Source organism: Tursiops truncatus, chromosome 20 (assembly GCF_011762595.2).
Source record: "Tursiops truncatus isolate mTurTru1 chromosome 20, mTurTru1.mat.Y, whole genome shotgun sequence".
Lineage (NCBI taxonomy): Eukaryota > Metazoa > Chordata > Mammalia > Artiodactyla > Delphinidae > Tursiops > Tursiops truncatus.
This window is the reverse complement of record NC_047053.1, coordinates 57,731,424-57,752,955: the sequence shown is the minus strand read 5'-3', so window position 1 is coordinate 57,752,955 and position 21,532 is coordinate 57,731,424. Positions and strand designations below refer to the sequence as shown.

The 21,532-nt window shown below is 48.2% G+C and overlaps 1 protein-coding gene across 6 annotated transcripts in view; it reads right to left on the bottom strand.

The window, feature by feature from the left end:
- PRKCA (protein kinase C alpha) overlaps window positions 1–21,532 on the bottom strand; it is a 363,722-nt gene that overhangs the window by 192,234 nt on the left and 149,956 nt on the right. For all 6 annotated transcript variants that reach the window (XM_073797022.1, XM_073797020.1, XM_019938642.3 and 3 more), the window contains one exon: window positions 21,106–21,188. In XM_073797022.1, the coding sequence (XP_073653123.1) occupies window positions 21,106–21,188 (83 nt within the window). The remainder of the gene's footprint in view (window positions 1–21,105; window positions 21,189–21,532) is intronic.

Genomic DNA, 21,532 nt, shown 5'->3' with positions numbered 1-21,532 from the left:
ACACTAACTTATAAACACGGGTCAGCTGAAGTCAACGGCTTAGAAGTCAGGGACCATCACTAGGTAGAACTAGAGCAGAGAAATGACACGCCAAGATGCTCCCACATCCGTCTTCCAAAATGACAGTCACAGCTTGTTGAGACCAGACACCAAACAAACGCATGATGACGTACACCTTCTGTATAATCCAAACTGAACAAAAATGCTTTTCTAAGAGGAAATGTCCATCTCTGTGGACATTAAAGGAATGTGAACCTCAACCAGCAAATGAGCGAAACACGTAAGTCTTCCACCGAACAATGGGTGGTCCGTAGCACCAGGAACTGAAAAGCAAGGCTGTGCAATAAATGTCTTGGAAGGGGAGGGCGGTAGATGTATTTGCTGAACGATGGTTCGTGCTGGGGCCCCAGACCCCTGACAGCTGCTGGCCCTCCTGCCCGTCCCCACAACGAGGAAACCGAGGCCTCAGAAGCTAGTCAGAGGCAGAGAGCGGACAAGATTCCAGGAGTTTGGACTGAGCGTTAAGCTCCTTGCACTACACCCAGCTGACGGTTTTCAGAGGTATAAACAAGCTTTTGAACACAAGCAACTAAAAATAGCAATTAGTCAGAGTCTTGAATTAGACACAGCGCCATCATCAGAAGGCAGTTCTGCTGGTAACAGGCCCCTCTGACGCTCACTCTGAAACGTTTCCAGAGTCACCGCCTTCTCTGCTTCCACTGGTACCACCCCGGACCCCCATCTCCACCCCCAGGTCCAGACTCTCTCCTTCCAGCATCTGCCAGCAATCTGAACTGCATCACAAAGTACTCCCTTCTCCCAAAGCTCACGCAACCTGCATGTGCAGTTGCTTGTCTCATCCACCTGCATCGAATGTTCGTCAGAGGAGGGAGCGTGTTCTTCCTAATTCCTTTACACACTCCCACAGTACCGAGCAGCAGATGCACACTCTGGTGAAGCACAGTAACAGCTAACATTTACTGAATCATTACTATGTGACGGGCCATGAGCTAATAAGCTTTTTACATGCATTATTTCACTGAATTCATCCCAAAACTCTATAGATCAAGTATGACTGCTTACCCTCTGCACACAGATAAAAGAACGGTGGTTTGGAGAGGTTCACCGACCTGCTCAAGGTCACACAACTGGTAAGAGTGTCTGGAGCTGAGGTGCAACAGCAGGACTATTTGCCTCTAAAGTTTTCTTTTCCTAAGGCCTCGTCCTTCCCAACTAAGACCTGCCTGAGTTTGGAGGGGGTCCAGGAAATGCATTTGGGGAAGCACCGCAGGTGACCCAGATGTGCAGCTGATGGACTGAGACCGGACTGATGGCGAGCCTAGACCCCGAGCCAAACCCACCTGGCCACCTCTGCTCCGGTGGCTCGGGTCGCCCACACCACAGGGAGCGCTGCCCGTTCTCCTGTACTCAGTCCTGCCCACTGGGATCCTCCACCACCACTTCTGGATGCTCGTGGGAACCAGAGGGCAGCAGACCGCTCTTCCAGAAGCAGTGACAGAATTCACGTGGAAGCGGTGCCAAGGGTCCCGACACCACAGCCCGGGCCGGCAGCAGAGCTCAAGGCCCCACTAAGCGGGTCTGACGAGTGAAAAGCGTTCTCGGCCTTCTCTGGGGGCCTGACTTGTTTCTTCAGTGAGTCACCCACACGTGTCAGCCCACGACAGACCCACCGACTCAGGCTCACACCATTCCGCCCAAGTTCCGAAGAGATGCTATGGTTTTCACTGCTACGGCCAGTAGATCGGGCATCATGAAACACCCGCAGCATCCTTCTAGTTCACTTTGAGCAGTTGGTCCCTCCTCCCTCTACAAAGGGCCCCGTGGGGTTTAGCACAAACCACCTGTAAGGGACTAACCCAGCCCCTCTGTAATTAAAAAATATAATACCTAGTAAGGACTGAGCTTCTGCAGGAGGTCACAAGCACGAGCTCGCCGTCGGCCCCAAGCTTCATGCTGCTCCGGGCTGTCTCTCCCGCTTCAGTCCCTCCTGCTCTCCGCCTCCACACCATGCAGTTCTTTCCTTTGGGCTCCACTAGCAGCAGGAGCTCCTTTCTGCCTAGCAGAGCTGGGACAGACTCAGGGACATCACTCAATGGTACTAACAGGAAATAAGCACAGAAATTGCAAGCAGCCAAAAAAAAGGAGGGGAGGGGGCTCATCAAGCGTGGGTGCTCTGTCCTGCCACAGCCGGCTTCACGGGCTCGGTCCCAGGGCACCCGCTGTCCCGCGACGTCCATCATCTCCTCCCAAGCGTGGTGCCGGTGCTCCTCCTCGGGCTCCCAGTCTGCCGGCACCGGGAGGATGCCCACCTCGGGACCCCGGCGGCTCCCCACTGGACACCTCGAGGGGCTTTCCGGTCCAGACCAAGAGAAAGCCCCCGTGTCCCAGTCATGCATAATGGGAGCTGAGATACGGCCAAGGGAGGAATGAGAGGCTGAACGTAGCTAAAGGGGCCATGAGTTGCAAGCAGGGTCTTTCAGAGCTAAATCTGAGTTCCTCCATTCGTTCCTCACTTGAATATCTTACTTCAAAGAGCATTCAGCATTTTGACGCCTGCTCTAAAAGTAGAAACCAGGTCTCCCCGTTTCCTTTCTCGCCTGTCAGAGAAAAGGGATGAAACAATTCTTGACCCTGTTTCTTTTCTCACACACACAGTGTCCATCCATAAAGTTGAGAGGAGTTTGTTCTTCACATGAAATCTAAATTTGTCTCAGACTGGCCTTCTTTTCAACACAGCCTTGTAACTTAGGACTTCTTCTTAAAGGATACAGATTGAGCCAGACGAGATTCGTCACTGCGTAATTGGATGTTTACTGTTAGCTGTCCCAATTAACCGAAAAAGAGGGGTGAAATCGCATTTCAATTTTCCAGAGGAAAAACGGTTGAACCTCATCTTGTCAATTTATACCATATTTTGAGATCCTAGAGACAGTGCTTATTAAGAAGAAGTAAGTGAAAAGCAACTGAGAAATGAGAGAAAAAATTCTGTGGTCACGCACTACCATTATCCTTATAGATGAGTTTATATCTGGAAGCTGAAAACATGTTTATAGACTAAAGAAATGAGAATTCTGACTTTGACAGCCATTATACTCTCTATACCCATCACTACAGTGTACCATCAGGACTATATCTGTACTCCTCCACTATATAAAAACATGAGTTAGCGATCGCCAAATTCTTTCAAGGTCTGGGAACACACTTGCTAGAGAAACCGCCAACTGCTGCAGAATCCTGTAAATGTCAAACATTTTTAGGACTTTTCTTTTTAAGGGGGCAATTTCCAAATCAAAATTAGCTGAAGCTACAATCTGGTTTGTATCGAGGGGGCAGGTCCCCCAAGAGTCCTGACTCTGCTGCACGGCACACAGCGTCTGAAGCATCTCATAAATTAAGGCCCCGGTCTCCTACCGCACCAGGGATGCCCTGGTGTGAGACTTTTCAATCACTGCAGTTTAAAAAAAATACTCCACAGCAGGGTTTTTTTAAAGCGGCAAAATTGGTCATGACAGACCCCGGAGAATTTCAGGGTGCCTAAAATAGCAGTTGCAAGTGGTACTGGGATCCTTATGCTTTTTCCTGTTAAGTCTGGGGGCAAATCTCTTGGGAAATCAGCAGTCACTTAGGAATAAGAGTGCAGGACACTAGCGTTAGAGTGTGGCTAACTGTTTCTGCAGCCCAAGCAAAAAGTACATTTAAAAATAATAACTCTGGACACCTGAAGTTTTAGAAGGAAATGAGCACAAGGGCCAAGGGCCTTTGCCATCGGCCCCCAGTTCAACCTCAGTACAACTGACGGGAGCATGACCAATGGAAAGGTGATCGAGGAACCTGAGGCCCAGGGAGGTGATGGTATTTGCTGGAAGCTAGAAGGCAAGAGACAAACACCCGGGGCCACGGGAGTCCACCGCTCCTTCGACTGCTTCACTCCCCTCGACCCCAATCAACACAACACAAAATACCCTCTCGGGATACCTTACAACCTGGAGGCCTCCGAGCATTCAAACTATTAGGCGCAGCTGATTCTCATCTCAGGATCCAATTTCTACCTCTAAACGGTTGTGGGGAATTTCCAACAATCCTTTTAACTTCTGGCTTGCTCCTTTCCTGGACCACTCAAACCTCCCAAGCCTCTTTTCTCGACAAGCTAACCCTAACTGGACGTCTAGTGATGACCTGTCCTGACCACGGACATAGCACATCACCTGCAACAGAAATGACGCGTGCCTGCTGCTTGTACTTTTTCAAGGCTCCTGAGGCTAGGACTCTGCTGTTTGTTTTGTGTTTTATGGGTGTCAGAGTTATGTCTTCTTTAGTGCAAGCTCCAAAGAACACAGAGCTCCATGTTTCATACAATACGCACTGTAGCACGACACTTAATAAAGGCTCTGTGTTGATACGACCTGCAGTAACTCTCCATATCAGGGAGTCCCTTCCACTGTGTAACAAAGCAACTCCAAGATCTGTTTCCATGACAACAGCAGCATCGCACAGGAAAGAAAAGGAAGAGAGTACAGAAGGCTCTTCAGAAACTGCTACCCAAATGCATACCCAGTTTAAGAGACTAAAAACAATGATCTGGTCATTCGATTTGGGGTTAAAATCTTTTTTTCTTGAACATATTCCCTAATGACGTGACTATTTTTAAACGTCCAATAGGAACGGATTCAGAACACTATAGATACCATCCATGTGCCAAATTTCAGGAGGTCTAGAATTAGGTTACTAGGTTCATCAATTTCCCTTAGAAGATTCTAGTAGAAACAGACCAAACCTTTCAGGGAGTAATAACAGGGAAATGCTCATAATTCAAATGCTATGGTAAATAAATCACGTTCATTCACGAGCTAAAAACAAACTCCAAAAACCCATAATTTCCCCCAATAAAATTAAAATGGGAAGGATCTTATGAACAAGAGTTCCAGCAGGCCCTTCAGATAATTTACCAAGCCACACACTGAAAACAGCGCACAGCGGTGTGTGTTATAACTAAATCACATTATAAACACACATGAGAGAAGAAAACGTCACACTGTCCTCTTCTATTGTGACCAGCCTCTGCTCGTGTTTGCTTTTCTTTCATGGATGAGGCGGAAATAAAATAAATGTTGGAGAGCCAGTGAGACTGCCAGACTCTGGGTAAGCACAGAAGACAGGAAGGTGAAAGGTGGCTTTGCCCTCAAGGGACAGCCACCTGCGGGTAGAGACAATGACAGCACAGGGTTGTGAGTGTCTCCAGCGAGGGATGTGCAGGGGAACTAAAGGAGCAGCTGAGTATGGGGCAGGGGGCGGGGGGGAGTCCATGGAGACAGAAAGGATGGTCGGGAAAAGGCTCTGAGAGAAGAGATGCCCTATGTGGTCCTCACAGGAAGACTAGGGACTGGCCGGGCGCCATGGGGGAAGGCATTCCAGAGAGAAAACCCAGCATCCTTCCAAGTCTCATAGCAAACTCTAGAGCATGCACGGGAGCCATCACCGCTCCTTCGGAAGAACGTGACACGCAGCCCTCGGTTACCCTTCTTGGGGCTCCCCCGTCCTGAGGTCCCTCTCCTATGGTTAGTAACGTCCGCTCCTTGGAAGTTCTTCTTGGAGTTTACACTCCACTCTGCCTTATAACACCTAGTCATGGGGTGGGTCGGTCCCTTGGAGTTCCAAAGATAAGCCCACCCTTCTTTCTAGGCTAGAAGCCACTGCTCATCAACGCCTACAACCTACCCCTTACTTCACGCTGAACATTCCTGACTGCTTTTCGGGTCTCTGTCCTTGGTTTCCTGCTCATCCCAGTTTCTCAACACCTTCCTTAATACCTGCTGTCCATCCCGCACTTCATACTCCAAACGATGTCTGGTACCTATGGAGGATGCTGTTGCTGCTTTGAATGACCGAAGCTGCTTCCATGAACAGTGAGCAACTGGTATACCCTCTCTGCTTCAATCAACCCCTATTATTCACTATCAGCAACTACTATGTAACAAGAATATTATGACTGAATCAACACAATTATGGAATCTCAAAATATTTCATTATCAAAACAAAAAATGCTCCTCACAAGATAACTTAGAAGTACTGTCACCAACAGAAAGAACAAGTTTTGTTTTGTTTTTCAGAAAAGTCTTGCTAAAAAAAAAGAACTTAATCGCAAGACTTCCTCATTCTTGTCTCCTTTTCCTATCATCAACAGATCAAGAAACTCAGTTAATTCGACTGTATCTGAAAACCCCTCATGACACCATGTCCATAACAGAAGGCTTCCTGTACCACCGAGATAAAGTCATAGCAACAGTGGTACAGAAAAGGGCGCGTCGCACCCCGGGTGGTGAAGGCGGTTACGTCTAGAAGGCAACGTACCCTCGGCAACTTCAACACAGAATCCACTGTTACCTGCCTATCCGATATTCATTCTCCTCTTCTTTGTTACTGAACTACCTGACCTTGCTCTGGGCAGAAATACACCCACAGCTTCAAACAAAACAAAATAAAACTCCCACAGTTTTCCAAGTAGGAGTGGCTGTGTGATACAGTTCCGGCCAACAGGATGTAAATGAGGTTGTCAGATTGGGTTTCATGGGGAATCCTTTAAAAGGGAGTAGACTCAACAGGCATCTGTGCTTTGACCTTCACTCTTCTCTCTCCTCCTGCGTGGAACCTGGAAGGGATGGTGATGGAGCAGCCGTCTTACAACCAGGACAACAAAGATGAGGATGAAAGGACGAAAGCCACACGATAAGAAGGCTGAACTGAAAGGCTGGGTCCTTATGGAATCCTGGAGATGCCACGTGAGCCCCAGACTTCCCAGTCCAGACATTTTGTTCCATGAGAACAAAACCCCCATTTAGTTCAAACCATTGCTTGGCCAGGTTTTCTATTACCCGTGTTGCAAACGGATACACTTAGCCCGTGGCAGCCCAGACGTCTGCAGCAAACAGCTCTGCCAGCACACTGCTGGGCATAGAATTATTCTCAGGTGGGTGGGTCTGCTCCATTCAGATGACGTCCTGGGAGACCACAGCACTTGGTCACATTTCAAAAGAATTTCGTGGATGAGATTCGAGAGGGGGCAAATATGCCAATTAGAGCTTTTCAAAAATTGTACTATTCCAACAAGATTAAATCCAGAAAAATAATCTATGTCGAATCATCTTAAAAATCAAATGATCATGATTTCGGTTTCCCAGGGTCCTTTGTAGTCCCTGCCCCTCCGCACGTAAATTCGGTCCCAGTCCTATAACCACAGCAATACCTTCACGTTAAGCTTTGGCACGGAGCATCACACAAGCATCTTCGTGTCTGTATAATCTCCTTCTTAACGGCTGCACCTGTGCTACTGCACGGATGTATCACAATTGACTTAACGACTCCCCACCGCCCACAAGACAGTCAGTAAAAGAAACTGATGACTGCAGAGGGAAACCTAAGAGGACGCCGCGCTCAAGCCAATATGCAGCCACACCCTAATCTTCAACGTTAAGATCCTATTAGGTATAAATTATTCTCAAGGTTTCCAATTCAAGACTTATGGTAGTGACCTAGAACGGCTGACATTCAGAATCTGGTGGGTAACTGGGTATTCTGCTTCAGTAAGACTGATCGTATACATTTTATTTTCTAATGAATTTTATAGACCACAGAGTCCTAACGTTAAGATTATGAAGAACATGCTTTTCTGGCTGTCAGCGAGATAGTGCAATCACACGGTGGGCCTCAGGCTCGCCGGGCACGGCCAGCTGGCTGTCATATGGCATGGTATTACAGTCACAGAAAAGGAAAATCTCCACGATCCTAGGACAGTTCCTTCCAGTTACGTGATCGGAAGGAAACAAACAAAACCCTGTAAGATGTTTTCATCTCTCTTGTAAAAGTCACATACATTCATCTGGGCAACAAATATTAACTGAGCACTTAGTACGTGGCAGACACAGTTCTAGGTCAAGTAGAAGAGTGAGTGAGACGACAGCCCTGCTCGCACAGTGCTTCACGCTGGGGGACGAGACAGACAGCAGGCAAGTGACAAATACATAGCACGGTTTCCCGGGTGACAAGGACCATCAAAGGCACATAAGGAGGACACGCTAATGGACAATGGAGAGGGGAGGGCGGGAGCTGAAGAGGCCTCTCTGTGGAGTCACCTGAGCAGAGACCAGTATGGTATCAATGAGCATCGTGAAGGTCCGGGCACAAGAATCCACCAGTGCGAAAGCCCTCAGGTGCAAATTAGCTTATTAGCCTGTCCTGTCCGTGAGGTGGACAGGAACCAGACCCCAGTCACCACCGGCTTTGTTGACCAGAGTAAGACGTTTGCATTTCACTGTAAAGGTCAAGGAAGGCTACTGCAGGGTGTGGAAAGAGCAATGCAATGATGTGACCTGCCTGATACCTGCCAAACACCACTGGGGATGCTGCCTAGGGGAGAAACTGGAGGGGACAGGAGCAGACGTGAGCGGACACAGCAAGATGCTCTTTGGCAAACTGCACGCATTTCCAGAGGTTATTTCATCGGACTCTCCCATCCTTGGGCTCCTGGGTGACCAGGCGTTTAGTAAGTGAGAATATGACCAAACCAAAGCACGTAGCTCCAAGCAGACGGTGGGCATGTGGACTTGCAGGAAGGCCTGCTTCACACATGCACCCGATTCCTTTTTAAATTTTCTACTTGTCACTTTTCTTCCTCGCTTCCAGCTCTGTACCTTCAGTTACCCTAAATTACAGATTTGTAATGAAAAAAAAAACCCTGATTAACATGAATTACCTAAAACCTCGGTGCACCATTCAACCTTCGCAAATGCAGAAGGAAAGAGGCCTCCCTTTCTAATTGTAAGACCTGCTGTGTGAACTCCCCTTGTTCAAGCTTCCCTGGTCTTTCGTGATTAATTTTAGTAACGGGAGAACGACCTGCTTAAGAACAAATGAGTCATCATACAGCTTCATATCTTAGAAACCTAAAATCACCCTCCTGCACGGAAAGTATCATTTTCAGGTATGAAATTTCTACCCCATGTTGACTCTCCAAAGCTTCCTGCCTTGAAAAAGAGGTGGGGAGGGACAGGCTAGGGACTTGAGGTTACAGACAGCAAGCAACGTGCACACTGCCTCCTGAAAGGTATTTGTCTTAGGGATTTTTATGACATAAAAAAAAAAAAACCCTCAACCATTGTTAACAGTGTGTAGGCTGTGCATTTCAAAATATCCTTTCATACAGCAATCTCATAACAATACAAATCTCTCCTGAGCACGAAACAGCAACCTCTATGACTTCCGCAAGGATTATTTACCCTGGCACAGCGAGGCATGTCTTAGACACGCACCTCTGAGTTCAAACTGGAAAGAAATCAAGGACTCCTGACTCCTCAGCTTTACCACTTCTCTTCCTCTTGAACTGTGGTTTGTTAGAAACCTCTGCAGATTAACTGTACAATTAGCAGTGACTTCAAGGAACACAAATCCAAAACATGCAGTCGACAAAGCAAGCACTTCCTTTGAACAGGTTCTTTCCCCACCAACATTTAACCCGAAAAACGTTCACCAGGTTACAAATCCTGGTCATACGTTCAGCAAAGCACAGTGCAATGGGCATCCTGCGTAAGTTCCTCAAACGTGGAAGAGTCTCTCGATACAGGTAGAAAAAAAACTTTCTAAAGGAAATTCACTCCTAAAGACTAATTTAAGATCAAGAAACGGCTGGCACTGATCTGAGAGAATCTCCTGAAACAGTTTACAGATATTTATTTTATTTTGGGATCAGAGACTTCATTTTTTCTTCCATTCACTCTTGCAACACACGTTCATGATCACCTGTGAGTCAGAAATCACACGAGGCACTGGGAATACAGAGATGGGTGAGGTTCCGGGGAAAGAAAACATCACAACACAACCACAATAAGTCATCCTGTGGTAAACTGTTAAGCTAATGGCCCGCGCGGCCCAGCCCTCCCAGGGCCACACCTGTGCCCTGTCCCCCTGCGATGGATAATGCTGTGCTTAGTTAACTTCACTGGACCATGGGGTGCCCAGATATTTGGTCAAACGTTATCCTGGGTGTTTCTGGGAGGGTGTTTTTGGATGAGATTAACATTTAAATGCCTGCCAGCCTCCACCGTCTCATGACCTAGTTCTGTATAAGAAATCTCTTTGTGGGAAACACACACACACCCGTGTGCGCACACCCACGCCTGTACACACACGTACACCTGTGCACACAAATACACAGCCTATCAGTTCTGTTTCTCTGGAGAACCCCGAACTAATCTACCTTCACAGGGACCCTGAGCTTGGCCATGTGACTTGCTTTGGTCGTGAGACATCAGGACATATAATGTGTAAGTGCGCTAAGCCTTGCCCTCTTGGAAAACTGCCACCACTATGTAAGAAACCTGTGCCACCCTCCCCTGGAAAGGTCAAGGTGGAGGAGAACCAACCAACAGCCACAGCAAACAGGCGGCGGAGCTGTCGTGTGTGACCCTGTAGAGACCCTGGGAAAGTGTGAAGCAGGAGAGAGGCGCGGTCGTGTCATGGCGATGACGGTCTTCTTAGAACCTGGCTCTCCACCCTTGGACTGTCAGTCTCAAAATAAATGTGTTTGGGGAGCAGGCTGGATTAGAAAAATAAACAGAGATGTGGAAGGAAGCGAAATGACTAGAACAGCTGACCTTCCCTCTGTCCATCTCACCTCCGGCTCGTAACAGACTATGATCGAGGGCGTTCGCTCACAGCTTCTGGGGCAACACAGTATAAACAGCTGTCAGCAAAGCGACTCTCCCGCTGGTCTCATCTCTCTCGGCCACTGTCGAAGGCCTAGACAGAATTCCTACTAAGGAGGTTCACTGACTGTTGTCATTGTTTTGGACCCTTGCTCTCACTGTAAATAAAGAAATGTCACAGTGACAATGCTAACTAGAAAACCCTCCGTCTTCCTTCCTGCCCTGTCCCCTAGGAAATGCACTTCTTTCTGTCCACAGACTTCTCCTGAGTCTCCCACCGGCAAGTTATTAAACAGCAAAAGCAGAGCCGAGGTGAGGAAGGTACCAGCTAATGGAATGGGGCTCCTCCTTCGGCTCAACAAAGATGACTCATTAAAATCCAGGAACAAACAAATCCCGCTGGGCCGGCTCTCAGCTTAGGGTGAGGCCGCTTGCACTGAATCTTTCCAGAAACCCAGGGTCCTGGGAAGCCCTACCTTCCCGTTTCCTTGAGAACAGAACCAAGTCTCCAAATGGCCGGGCTCTCACCTGGCCCCGCCACACGCTGCAGTCCTCGCTAGTGGGCGCTGGCAGTCCTCTTGGCGAAGGCTTTTCCTGTTAACACCTTGCGATTTTAACATCTCGAGTTTCTTACTGTTTTGAGATTTCTCATAGACACACTGACCCCAGACCCCGACCCCCAAAACAGAGCCTTCGCCCACAGAAAGCCTGCCCCTGAAGCTGGCTTTTACTAACCAACCATGAGGCGCCAGGGAAAGAACAGGGTTGGAAGCAGAGAGACCTGGGTCAAAGCTCACCACTTACTGCTGGACTCCGGCAGGTCGCTTAACCCCCAGCCTCCGTTTTCACATCTGTACCATGAAGATAATAACGTGTGCATTTATGTGGGTTACCCACGGAAGTAACCATCTGAATAAATAAGCAGGTTGATTCATAGGTATGACTTCCCACTAAGGATGAGCTACTTGAAGACAAAGACCATGGGTTTTTTTTAACTTTTGCATCTCATAGCACCTGGCATGAAATAAATGCTCAAGGACCATTTAACGATTACAAATAAGAGCAGAAAAAGCACCAGACATAGAGACGCTAAGTACACACCAGGTACCATCACCAAGATGCCATGATTGTGGAGCAGAACTTCTAGCTCTGAGCTGCCAATGATCTGAGCCACAGTGGCCCCAACTCCCGTTCTCAGGCACGGGTTAATCTGGTTGTTTGTACATCATGAACTGATATTACTAAGTCACTTGGTACGGGTCAGAAAAAATAAGGAAGCCTTCACACCAATTTCTGACCCCAGTCAGTCAAAAGCTATTGTCCAAATCCACCATTTCTTAAACTCACCTCCAAATAGCTGAGACCATGGTTTGAAATGACTACTGTAAAGAGAAGGAAAGCCCATCAGGCGTGGCTTCCACCCTGCGAGGTGACATAATAACGCTGATGAAACATCCATTCCTAAGCTCTGGGCAAGGTCAGTAACAATCTCACGCGTAGCTAAAACTAGCCAAGTATTTCAAGATCATGTAAATACAACTGGTGACCAAATTAGGTTATCAGACCTTCATCCACTCATTCTCTGGTTCAATAAGTATTCTTTGTGCACCCATTCTGTGCCAGGCTCTGCACCGGGCTGTTGGTTTCCAAGGGAAATGACAGAGGACGGCCCCATGAAGAATGCACTGTGTAGGCATGACCGTCGAGGTAGACAACAGTTTTCTAGAATATGGGTATTAACTAAAAGTGTCCGTGAGAAGCTACGCAACGATTCCTACGTGCTTTCCCATGCTTCAGGCACAAACGTCGCTTTTCAAGTCTGATGTCAGAGACAGTTTATAATTTTCCCAAGAAAATCACTGTCTACCTTATCATCTCACCCCCTTTCTGACCAAAAATGGTACCACCCACCTTAACCACACCCCTTTTTCAGAGCTGGCTCCACTGGGCTTTTGGCTGCTTCCCCTAAACAATCACACCACACTCTCAAAGGCTGACGGGGGGACAGGCAAGAGGAGAGATTCTGAAAAGAATGAGCTGCTGGCCATATGTGCCATTCTGAGCACAGAGTTCCAAAGACATTCGCGCAGTGGCAACTTCAGCCATTGGATTAAGCTGAAAAGCCCCCGGGGTGACCCTCTCAAGAACAGGTCCTGGCCCCCTGGTTCCCGCACAGGGCACCTTCTCTATTTTCACACCACACACACCCCCTCTTCTCACTGGCGCATCAAGAGGACGGACGCCCCACCCTCCACGGCCCCCGGAGCGCATCAGAACTGCAGGTGGGGATGCAAGTGTTGGAGGCTATTTTTAATTCTCAGCTAAATTAATTTGGTGCAAAAGTAGCCGGAGTCCCTTCCCTTGTAGGAAACACTTCTGTGACTGTGAATCTGGTACATAAAATAACCCACCCACGGAAGCACAGAATTAGCACGGGAGCTTGGGGTTGGGTTTGCTTCCCCGAAATAACTTCTTTTCCAGGTTTCCCGTGGCAGCATGGCACGTGAGGAGTGCAGAGCGGGGTTTCAGGACCAGCGAGGCTTCCACTCAGAGGTTCACCTGGGGGGATCTCACCAGGATCTGCAGAACATGGCGGGTCTCTCTGGCCTGTGCTCTTTTATTTTTTTATTTTTATTATTTTTTTTTTTGCTGTACACGGGCCTCTCACTGTTGTGGCCTCTCCCGTTGCGGAGCACAGGCTCCGGACGCGCAGGCTCAGCGGCCATGGCTCACGGGCCCAGCCGCTCCGCGGCATGTGGGATCTTCCCGGACCGGGGCACGAACCCGCGTCCCCTGCATCGGCAGGCAAACTCTCAACCACTGCGCCACCAGGGCAGCCCTGGCCTGTGCTCTTTTAACGGGTCCCCTTGCAAGGATGTGTCACCTGAGTTTACACACCACTGAGTAGCAGCATTTGGTGAGGGATGAACTCCCTTAAGCCAGCAGGAGAAACAGAAAAATACTGGTCTACTTGTTTTTAAAAGAACATTTTGAAAAAAAAATGGAAATAAATCTTTAAAATGTCACCACCTTCAGGAAGCCTTCCCTCATTCTCCCATGAGATGCACTCTCCCCTCCACTCAAACTCAACAAGAGCTTGTTTCTTCCCCCACTGATGGCAGCCGTCACATGCAACCTTACAGCGTGAGGATCTGCATCCTTTTCACCAGAGAGGATGCACTGGGAGGGCAGGACCTGTCCATCACCTTTTTATCTTCACAGCTTGAAGCCCTCGATAAACATTTAGGTGACAGAATATTATTTAGTGCTGAAGACAACTGTAAAGATCACCAAGTTCAATCTCCCTATTGATGAGTAAGAAAACCACGACCTAGAAAGGTTTTCGGTGACTCGGCAGGGCAGGGCTCCCAGTTCCTTCTCTGAGACTCTCTTTACCTCACTCTGCTGAATTTTATTCATTTATTTTTTTTGAAAGGGAGGGAAATCTTTCTCCTTACTTTCTTTTCTTTTTCTTTTTTTCTTAAAAATTTTTCACCGTGTTGGGTCTCCATTGCTGCGCATGGGGCTTTCTCTGGTTGCGGCGAGCAGGGGCTGCTCTTTGTTGCAGTGGCTTCTCTTGTTGTGGAGCACGGGCCCTAGAGCACACAGGCTTCAGTAGTTGTGGCGTGTGGGCTCAGTAGTTGTGGCTCACAGGCCCTAGAGCACACGGGGTCAGCAGTTGTGGCTCACGGGCTCTAGAGCGCAGGCTCAGTACTTGTGGCGCACAGGCATCGTTGCTCCGCAGCATGTGGGATCTTCCTGGACCAGGGCTCGAACCCGTGTCCCCTGCATTGGCAGGTGGATTCTTAACCACTGCGCCACCTGGGAAGTACCTCTGCTGAATTTTAAATGCCACTTTTTAGTGCCTGCACCTTTTACAAATCACATTTTGTTGGTTCAGGAATGTAAAAAATGTCTGGGGTATAACAGGGTTTTTCTCACACAATGGTCCTATTTCCCTATTACATGTAAAAGCACACTTGCAGAAAACAGAAGATCCACTAAGTAAATTTATTTCTAGATTTATTTTACATGTTTCTAGTTTTGTTATAAATGCAGCTTGGAAAGGCTGAAATTTAAACAACTTAGCAGTCTTTTTTCCTCTGCTCAGTTTCTACGACACTGAGAAGAACTTGAGAACAAGAGAATTCGCAGGCTGTCAAAAGGCAAAGCAGGCAGCTCAGTTCTCGGGACACACGGCTGCCCACGGGGTCCAGCTCCCTCCGGAGGCTGCTCCAGCTCTGCGGCAAGCTGTGCACTGGGTCCCATTTTTGGCTGTGAGTCAGTCATTTATGGTCGATGCGCTCAGCTTCTTCAGATGGCTCGGTTTCACGGGCTTCACAGACGTGAAGGGGCACCCAGATCAGAAGCAGGCTTCCCTGCCCTGTAACAAGCTGGTTCATCTCCTCACTTGTACTCTTGCAAACATGCAGGCGGCTGCAGCCACCTCCCGATGCCACCTGCACGGAGGAGGCTCCCCCCAACCCGGGAAGCTTCAGTAATGACCCCGGAGGTTGTTTTTAAATCCCCTGAATTCGACTCAATTGGACGGCTCAGATACAAGAAGAGCAAAGCCCTTCAGGAATCGTTTCTCCCCGGACAGGCCAGGGGCACCGGCCGGTGAGGATGCGTCAGGTGAATAAAGGCAGGGAGACTACGCTAAATGCAGACCAAACTCTGGGGAGCTGATGACCTCCAGGGCTTGAAGCCTTTCAAGAGACCCCCCTCCACCTTCTCCAATATCCACATACCCAGCACACAGGGCAAACCTCCCAAGGATTACGTTTAAAGAGCTGTTGAGCACTTGTGTCATCTTAAACACATCACGTAAGACTCTTCTCTCCCTACACTTTTACAGATTGACGGGGTGAGTCCGGACATGGTCTTTCACAGCAGGACTGAGACTGGTGTGAGTCTCTCTCTAAAAGTGACGCTTCGTGGCTTTTCTCACTGAAGGCGCAGAGAAAACAACGTATGGAAAACAAGGATTTAAAGTGCTAATACACACGCACAGAAGCATGTGCACACACCCTGGAAACCCAGGTACCTCGTGTTCCCTCTGGCAGGAGGGGATTCACAAGGAGACACAATTCTCGAGGGACAGAGGTTGTCCTAAGGACAGGGAGGGGCTCCAGACTGAAGGACAAAGTCTTCGAGCTGAAAATTTTAAAAGTGCAGGGAAGGGGCCTGAGGACAAGCCGGCCCCCTCAAACCCAGCCCGGCCGGCCTCACCGCAGCCCGGGCAGAGCAGGGACGGGACAACCATCAAGGCAGGTGGCCAGCGGCAGCGGAAGGAAGAAGGGCGCTCTGGTCCCTTCGGAAGAACGAAGTCACAGGGCTCGCTGCCCCCAAGCCAAACGAGGTGACACTCCCCCCTCCACCTGCCGTGGCCTGGCTCCAGTCTTAATTTGGGCGCGGGGAGGGCGAGAAGAGCTATTTCTAAACGCGGACCCTCTCACAAAATCCTGGACGCAGGGCAGGGGTGCTGGACACGGCCCCGAGCTGCATTCTGAGGGTGCACACCTGCAGGCCGCAATTCTGCACCAACTCAAAGCGCCCTCGCGATGTGAGGTGAGGCGTGCGCTGCTCGTCCTGAGCCCGGCCGCGGCTCCGCATGCCCGCACCCAGCTGTGAGGCCGGGCTCTGGGGACCCGCAGCATCAGCGAGCGAACCAGCCAACCTCTCGCCAGCGTATTTGAAAGGCTTCCCTCTTTTCCCCTCGGGTGCACGGGCTTGCGCTTAAAGTCTCAAAAATCATGGCTTTTGTGTGTAGATATGCTGGGAGGGAATTTCTGGCCAGAGAACACTGCTTGTCCAGAGGGGGTGGGGAGGCTGGGAGAATGGCCTGAGGGGTTTTGGGGGGGTGGGGGGGGAGGGTCCTTCCACTGAACCCAGAAGCCTCTTCTCAAGGTTCCTTGCACTTCTGCATCCTTCCCACCAGACTGCTCCTTGAGACGTGAAGACTATGTCTGCTCAAAAGAATGTTTTGTTTGTTTGTTTTTCCTTTTTTGCGGTACGTGGGCTTCTCACTGCTGTGGCCTCTCCCGTTGCGGAGCACAGGCTCCGGACGCGCAGGCCCAGCGGCCATGGCTCAGAGGCCCAGGCGATCCGCGGCATGTGGGATCTTCCCGGACCGGGGCACGAACCCGTGTCCCCTTCATCGGCAGGCGGACTCCCAACCACTGCGCCACCAGGGAAGCCGCAAAAGAATGTTTATCTCCCTTCGCATCTGGTTCCTGTAATCCGGGTACCACTAGGTTATTTTTCATTATTTTCCGTTCCTTTCCTCTTGAAGATGGCAAAGCAGGTACAGTCTCTGTGGATTTCACAAGATTTGTGGCTTCCTTCGCCCCCCCGTGGATGCTCTGGGGTCCGCTGAGCCCAGTGCACAGACACTGCGTTTGAAAAAAGCTTGAATTTCTTTAATTTTCAGGGAACAAACGCTTGGGGTAGTTTTAAATTAGATTTCCCTGTTCCTGATCCTTCCATCCTTTGACCTGGTCTTTTTCATCCCCATCAGCGCTCTTCTAAACATCTGAACAGAACTTTCAATGATGAAACCACGTAGCAGGTTGTCAACGTGCTCCGCTGACCACAGGCCCAGGCCAGGGACCCCTCTCTCCTTCCCTTCACAACCGACACCCTGGAAAGAATCAGCCACAAACCTACCAGGTATTCCAGGGCATCAGGACACTGCCCCAGCTCGTTTCATTTTCTTTCTTTAATATGCCTCAGTCTCCACATCTAAAAAATAAAGTTAACCTAGAAAAATCTCTAATACCCCTTCCAGCTCTATAATCCCATGATTTTAAAATGTATTCCCCATCCTCAGCTCAGCTTTATGTCCTGATACCTTCATGCTCTTCCAACTACTTTCCTGGTGAGTTCAGTCTGGGAAGCTTGCAGGTTTGTTCAATAAGTAAATCCGTCCCACACACAGACGGAAGTCACATCGCACACCCTGGCTCCAGAAAGCCACAATCACAGTCTCTGGATGCCAAGGACCCAAAGGCAAAAGTGTCCCGTGGAAAAGAATGCACAACCCTTTTTGATCAGACAGGCAGGACTGGCCCATTATTCTGTACCTTTTTAATAGCTCACCCACTTCTTTTTCTCTCAGACTCAATAAAAGCTCATCTCGTAACTTAAATTTTGAATATATTAAAATGTGAGGCAAGTCAACACACACAAAGATGAGCAGGGGCAGAACTCGGGGGACTCGGCGGATCACAGGGGCGCCTTCTGTTACGCTTCACAGCAAAACGCTCTTTGCTAACGCTCTGCACCTGGCCCCAGGCTGGGAGGAGGGTGGCCACAGCGATCAGCCAAAACAGGATAAAATTCTGAGCCGGTTGTTTGTTCTTTTGTTATTGAGCTGCATGAGCTGCTTGTAAATTTTGGAGATTAATCCTTTGTCAGTTACTTCATTTGCAAATATTTTCTCCCATTCTGAGGGTTGTCTTTTCATCTTGTTTATGGTTTCCTTTGCTGTGCAAAAGCTTTTAAGTTTCATGAGGTCCCATTTGTTTATTTTTGTTTTTATTTCCATTTCTCTAGGAGGTGGGTCAAAAAGGATCTTGCTGTGATTTACATCATAGAGTGTTCTGCCTATGTTTTCCTCTAAGAGTTTGATAGTTTCTGGCCTTACATTTAGGTCTTTAATTCATTCTGATCTTATTTTTGTGTATGGTGTTAGGGAGTGTTCTAATCTCATACTTTTACATGTACCTGTCCTGTTTTCCCAGCACCACTTATTGAAGAGGCTGTATTTTCTCCACTGTATATTCTTGCCTCCTTTATCAAAGATAAGGTGACCATATGTGCGTGGGTTTATCTTTGGGCTTTCTATCCTGTACCACTGATCTATATTTCTGTTTTTGTGCCAGTACCATACTGTCTTGATTACTGTAGCTTTGTAGTATAGTCTAAAGTCAATGGGCAGAAGACCTAAATAGACATTTCTCCAAAGAAGATATACAGATTGCCAACAAACACATGAAAGAATGCTCAACATCATTAATCATTAGAGAAATGCAAATCAAAACTACAATGAGATATCATCTCACACCGGTCAGAATGGCCATCATCAAAAAATCTAGAAACAATAAATGCTGGAGAGGGTGTGGAGAAAAGGGAACACTCTTGCACTGCTGGTGGGAATGTAAATTGATACAGCCACTATGGAGAACAATATGGAGGTTCCTTAAAAAACTACAAATAGAACTACCATACGACCCAGCAATCTCACTACTGGGCACATACCCTGAGAAAACCATAATTCAGAAAGAGTCGTGTGGGCTTCCCTGGTGGCGCAGTGGTTGAGAGTCCGCCTGCCGATGCAGGGGACACGGGTTCGTGCCCCGGTCCGGGAAGATCCCACATGCCGCGGAGTGGCTGGGCCCGTGAGCCATGGCCGCTGAGCCTGTGCTCTACAACGGGAGAGGCCACAACAGTGAGAGGCCCGCGTACCGCAAAAAAAAAAAAAAAAAAAAAAAAAAAAAGAGTCATGTACCAAAATGTTCATTGCAGCTCTATTTACAATAGCCAGGACATGGAAGCAACCTAAGTGTCCATCATCGGATGAATGGATAAAGAAGATGTGGCACATGTATACAATGGAATATTACACAGCCATAAAAAGAAACGAAATTGAATTATTTGTAGTGAGGTGGATAGACCTAGAGTCTGTCACACAGAGTGAAGTAAGTCAGAAAGAGAAAAACAAATACCGTATGCTAACACATATATATGGAATCTAAGAAAAAAATAAAGGTCATGAAGAACCTAGGGGTAAGACGGCAATAAAGACACAGACCTACTAGAGAATGGACTTGAGGATATGGGGAGGGGGAAGGGTAAGCTGTGACAAAGTGAGAGAGTGGCATGGACATATATACACTACCAAAAATAAAATAGATAGCTAGTGGGAAGCAGCCGCATAGCACAGGGAGATCAGCTCGGTGCTTTGTGACCACCTAGAGGGGTGGGATAGGGAGGGTGGGAGGGAGACGCAAGAGGGAAGGGATATGGGAACATATGTATATGTATAACTGATTCACTTTGTTATAAAGCAGAAGCTAATACACCATTGTAAAGCAATTATAGTCCAATAAAGATGTTTAAAAAAAAAATTCTGAGCGGGAAAGGAGCTGCTGAAGATAGTTAACAGGCATAAACAGGCATCCACCAAGGCTCCCCGAGGTGAGCAAGTCTGTCCTGTGTGAATCTGGGTGTGTGTTACCATCTACGCGGAATATCAGGAGCCAACAGAGGATTCAGAGTAAGATCACAGATGCGATCAGAGCTGGCCGACAGGCCCTTTCGGGAATCGTGAACTTGGCCTCTCACCTGCTGGCCTCTCCCGGCCCCCTTCCTTCCTCTCCCACCCGATCTGCAGGATGGGGCTCCTCAGAGCTCTCTCCTGGCCTCTAACTTCTTTTCTTCTACCTCTGTAATCTCCCTCAAGGCAAGACGATCCACTGGGAATGCCTTAAAAAAACAAAACCCAAAAAACCAAAAAAACCACCCAGAACAATGAGAACAATGAGAACAAAGGTAGGAATCACTTGGAGCAAATCATTTCAGTATTAGTGGCCAAAGGGGCGCAGCACACGCCATCCAGAAATGCCTAGTCTCCCGGGCCTACCCTGCAATTTTTTTTCTCAGTTAAAAACATGACTTTCCATGTAACAGCTCAAGTTCCCCTCCACTGGTTGTATTTTAGGCACTGGTGCTTTCCCCGCCCCCAAACTCCCACTCTGCTCTGCCGACCCCGCTTTTCAGCCAACAAGGGATGCAACGGAGAGACTCAGCAGAGACAGGCAGAGTCAGGTCACAAATCAGAGAGATGAGGTATTCACATGTGGGCAGTTTGAGAGATCATCTGTTCAGGGAAACAGACGCTGAATTATTCAAGTCACCAGGAGCATTTATAATACCTAATGAAAGGCAGCAAGGATCCCATGAAACCAACTAGGGACAGTTTGTTACATCGGCCAAAGGCATGAGAGCCCTACTAGCTAATCGACCTTACAAATAAACTGAAGGGCGATTTATGTTCACTGTAAAATGTGTCAACATTTTCCAGAATAAACTGCCTTGTGTTTGGGAAAGCTACCACTATAAATCCGGTAGGTTTAGCTATGTGCCGCCCAGAGCTGAAGAGTACCAACAAGGTTAACAGGAGATTCTCCTCTGAGCCTGGGATGGTCCTGCCAGGGTTCAAAAGGACTGTAAATCTATTCATTAGTAAAAGCCAAAGTCGTATGAAACGAACTGGTAAGTCCTCCCACTAACAGTGTGTGCCAGGACAGGAGCAGCTCAGCCGTTAAGAACGTCAAACTCGGAAACACCCTCATCAACATAAAACAGTCGTTTCCAGGCTACTTACATCAGTGTCGGGTCCTTTATCTGCACCCGGACAAGAGAAAGTAACAAATTCATGGCACCTCTTGTGAACCACAAAACAGCAAACTGGTGGAGAGAGAAGAAAAGTAAAATTAGTGAAGTCTAGACTGAATATACAAAGCTTTGTTTTCCAAACAGGGCTACATGCTGTCATAAGTCAAGTTAATTTCACTACAGAAAGAATCTCATCAACAGTAATCAGAAGGCATTTCATTCAAGACTCAGCCACATTTGGTTTTTGGGGTTTTTCTAATAAATTTATTTATTTATTATTTATTTTTGGCTGTGTTGGGTCTTCGTTGCTGCACGCGGGCTTTCTCTAGTTGCAGTGAGCAGGGGCTACTCTTCGTCGTGGTGTGTGGGCTTCTCATTGTGGAGCACGGGGCTACAGGCGTGTGGGCTTCAGCAGT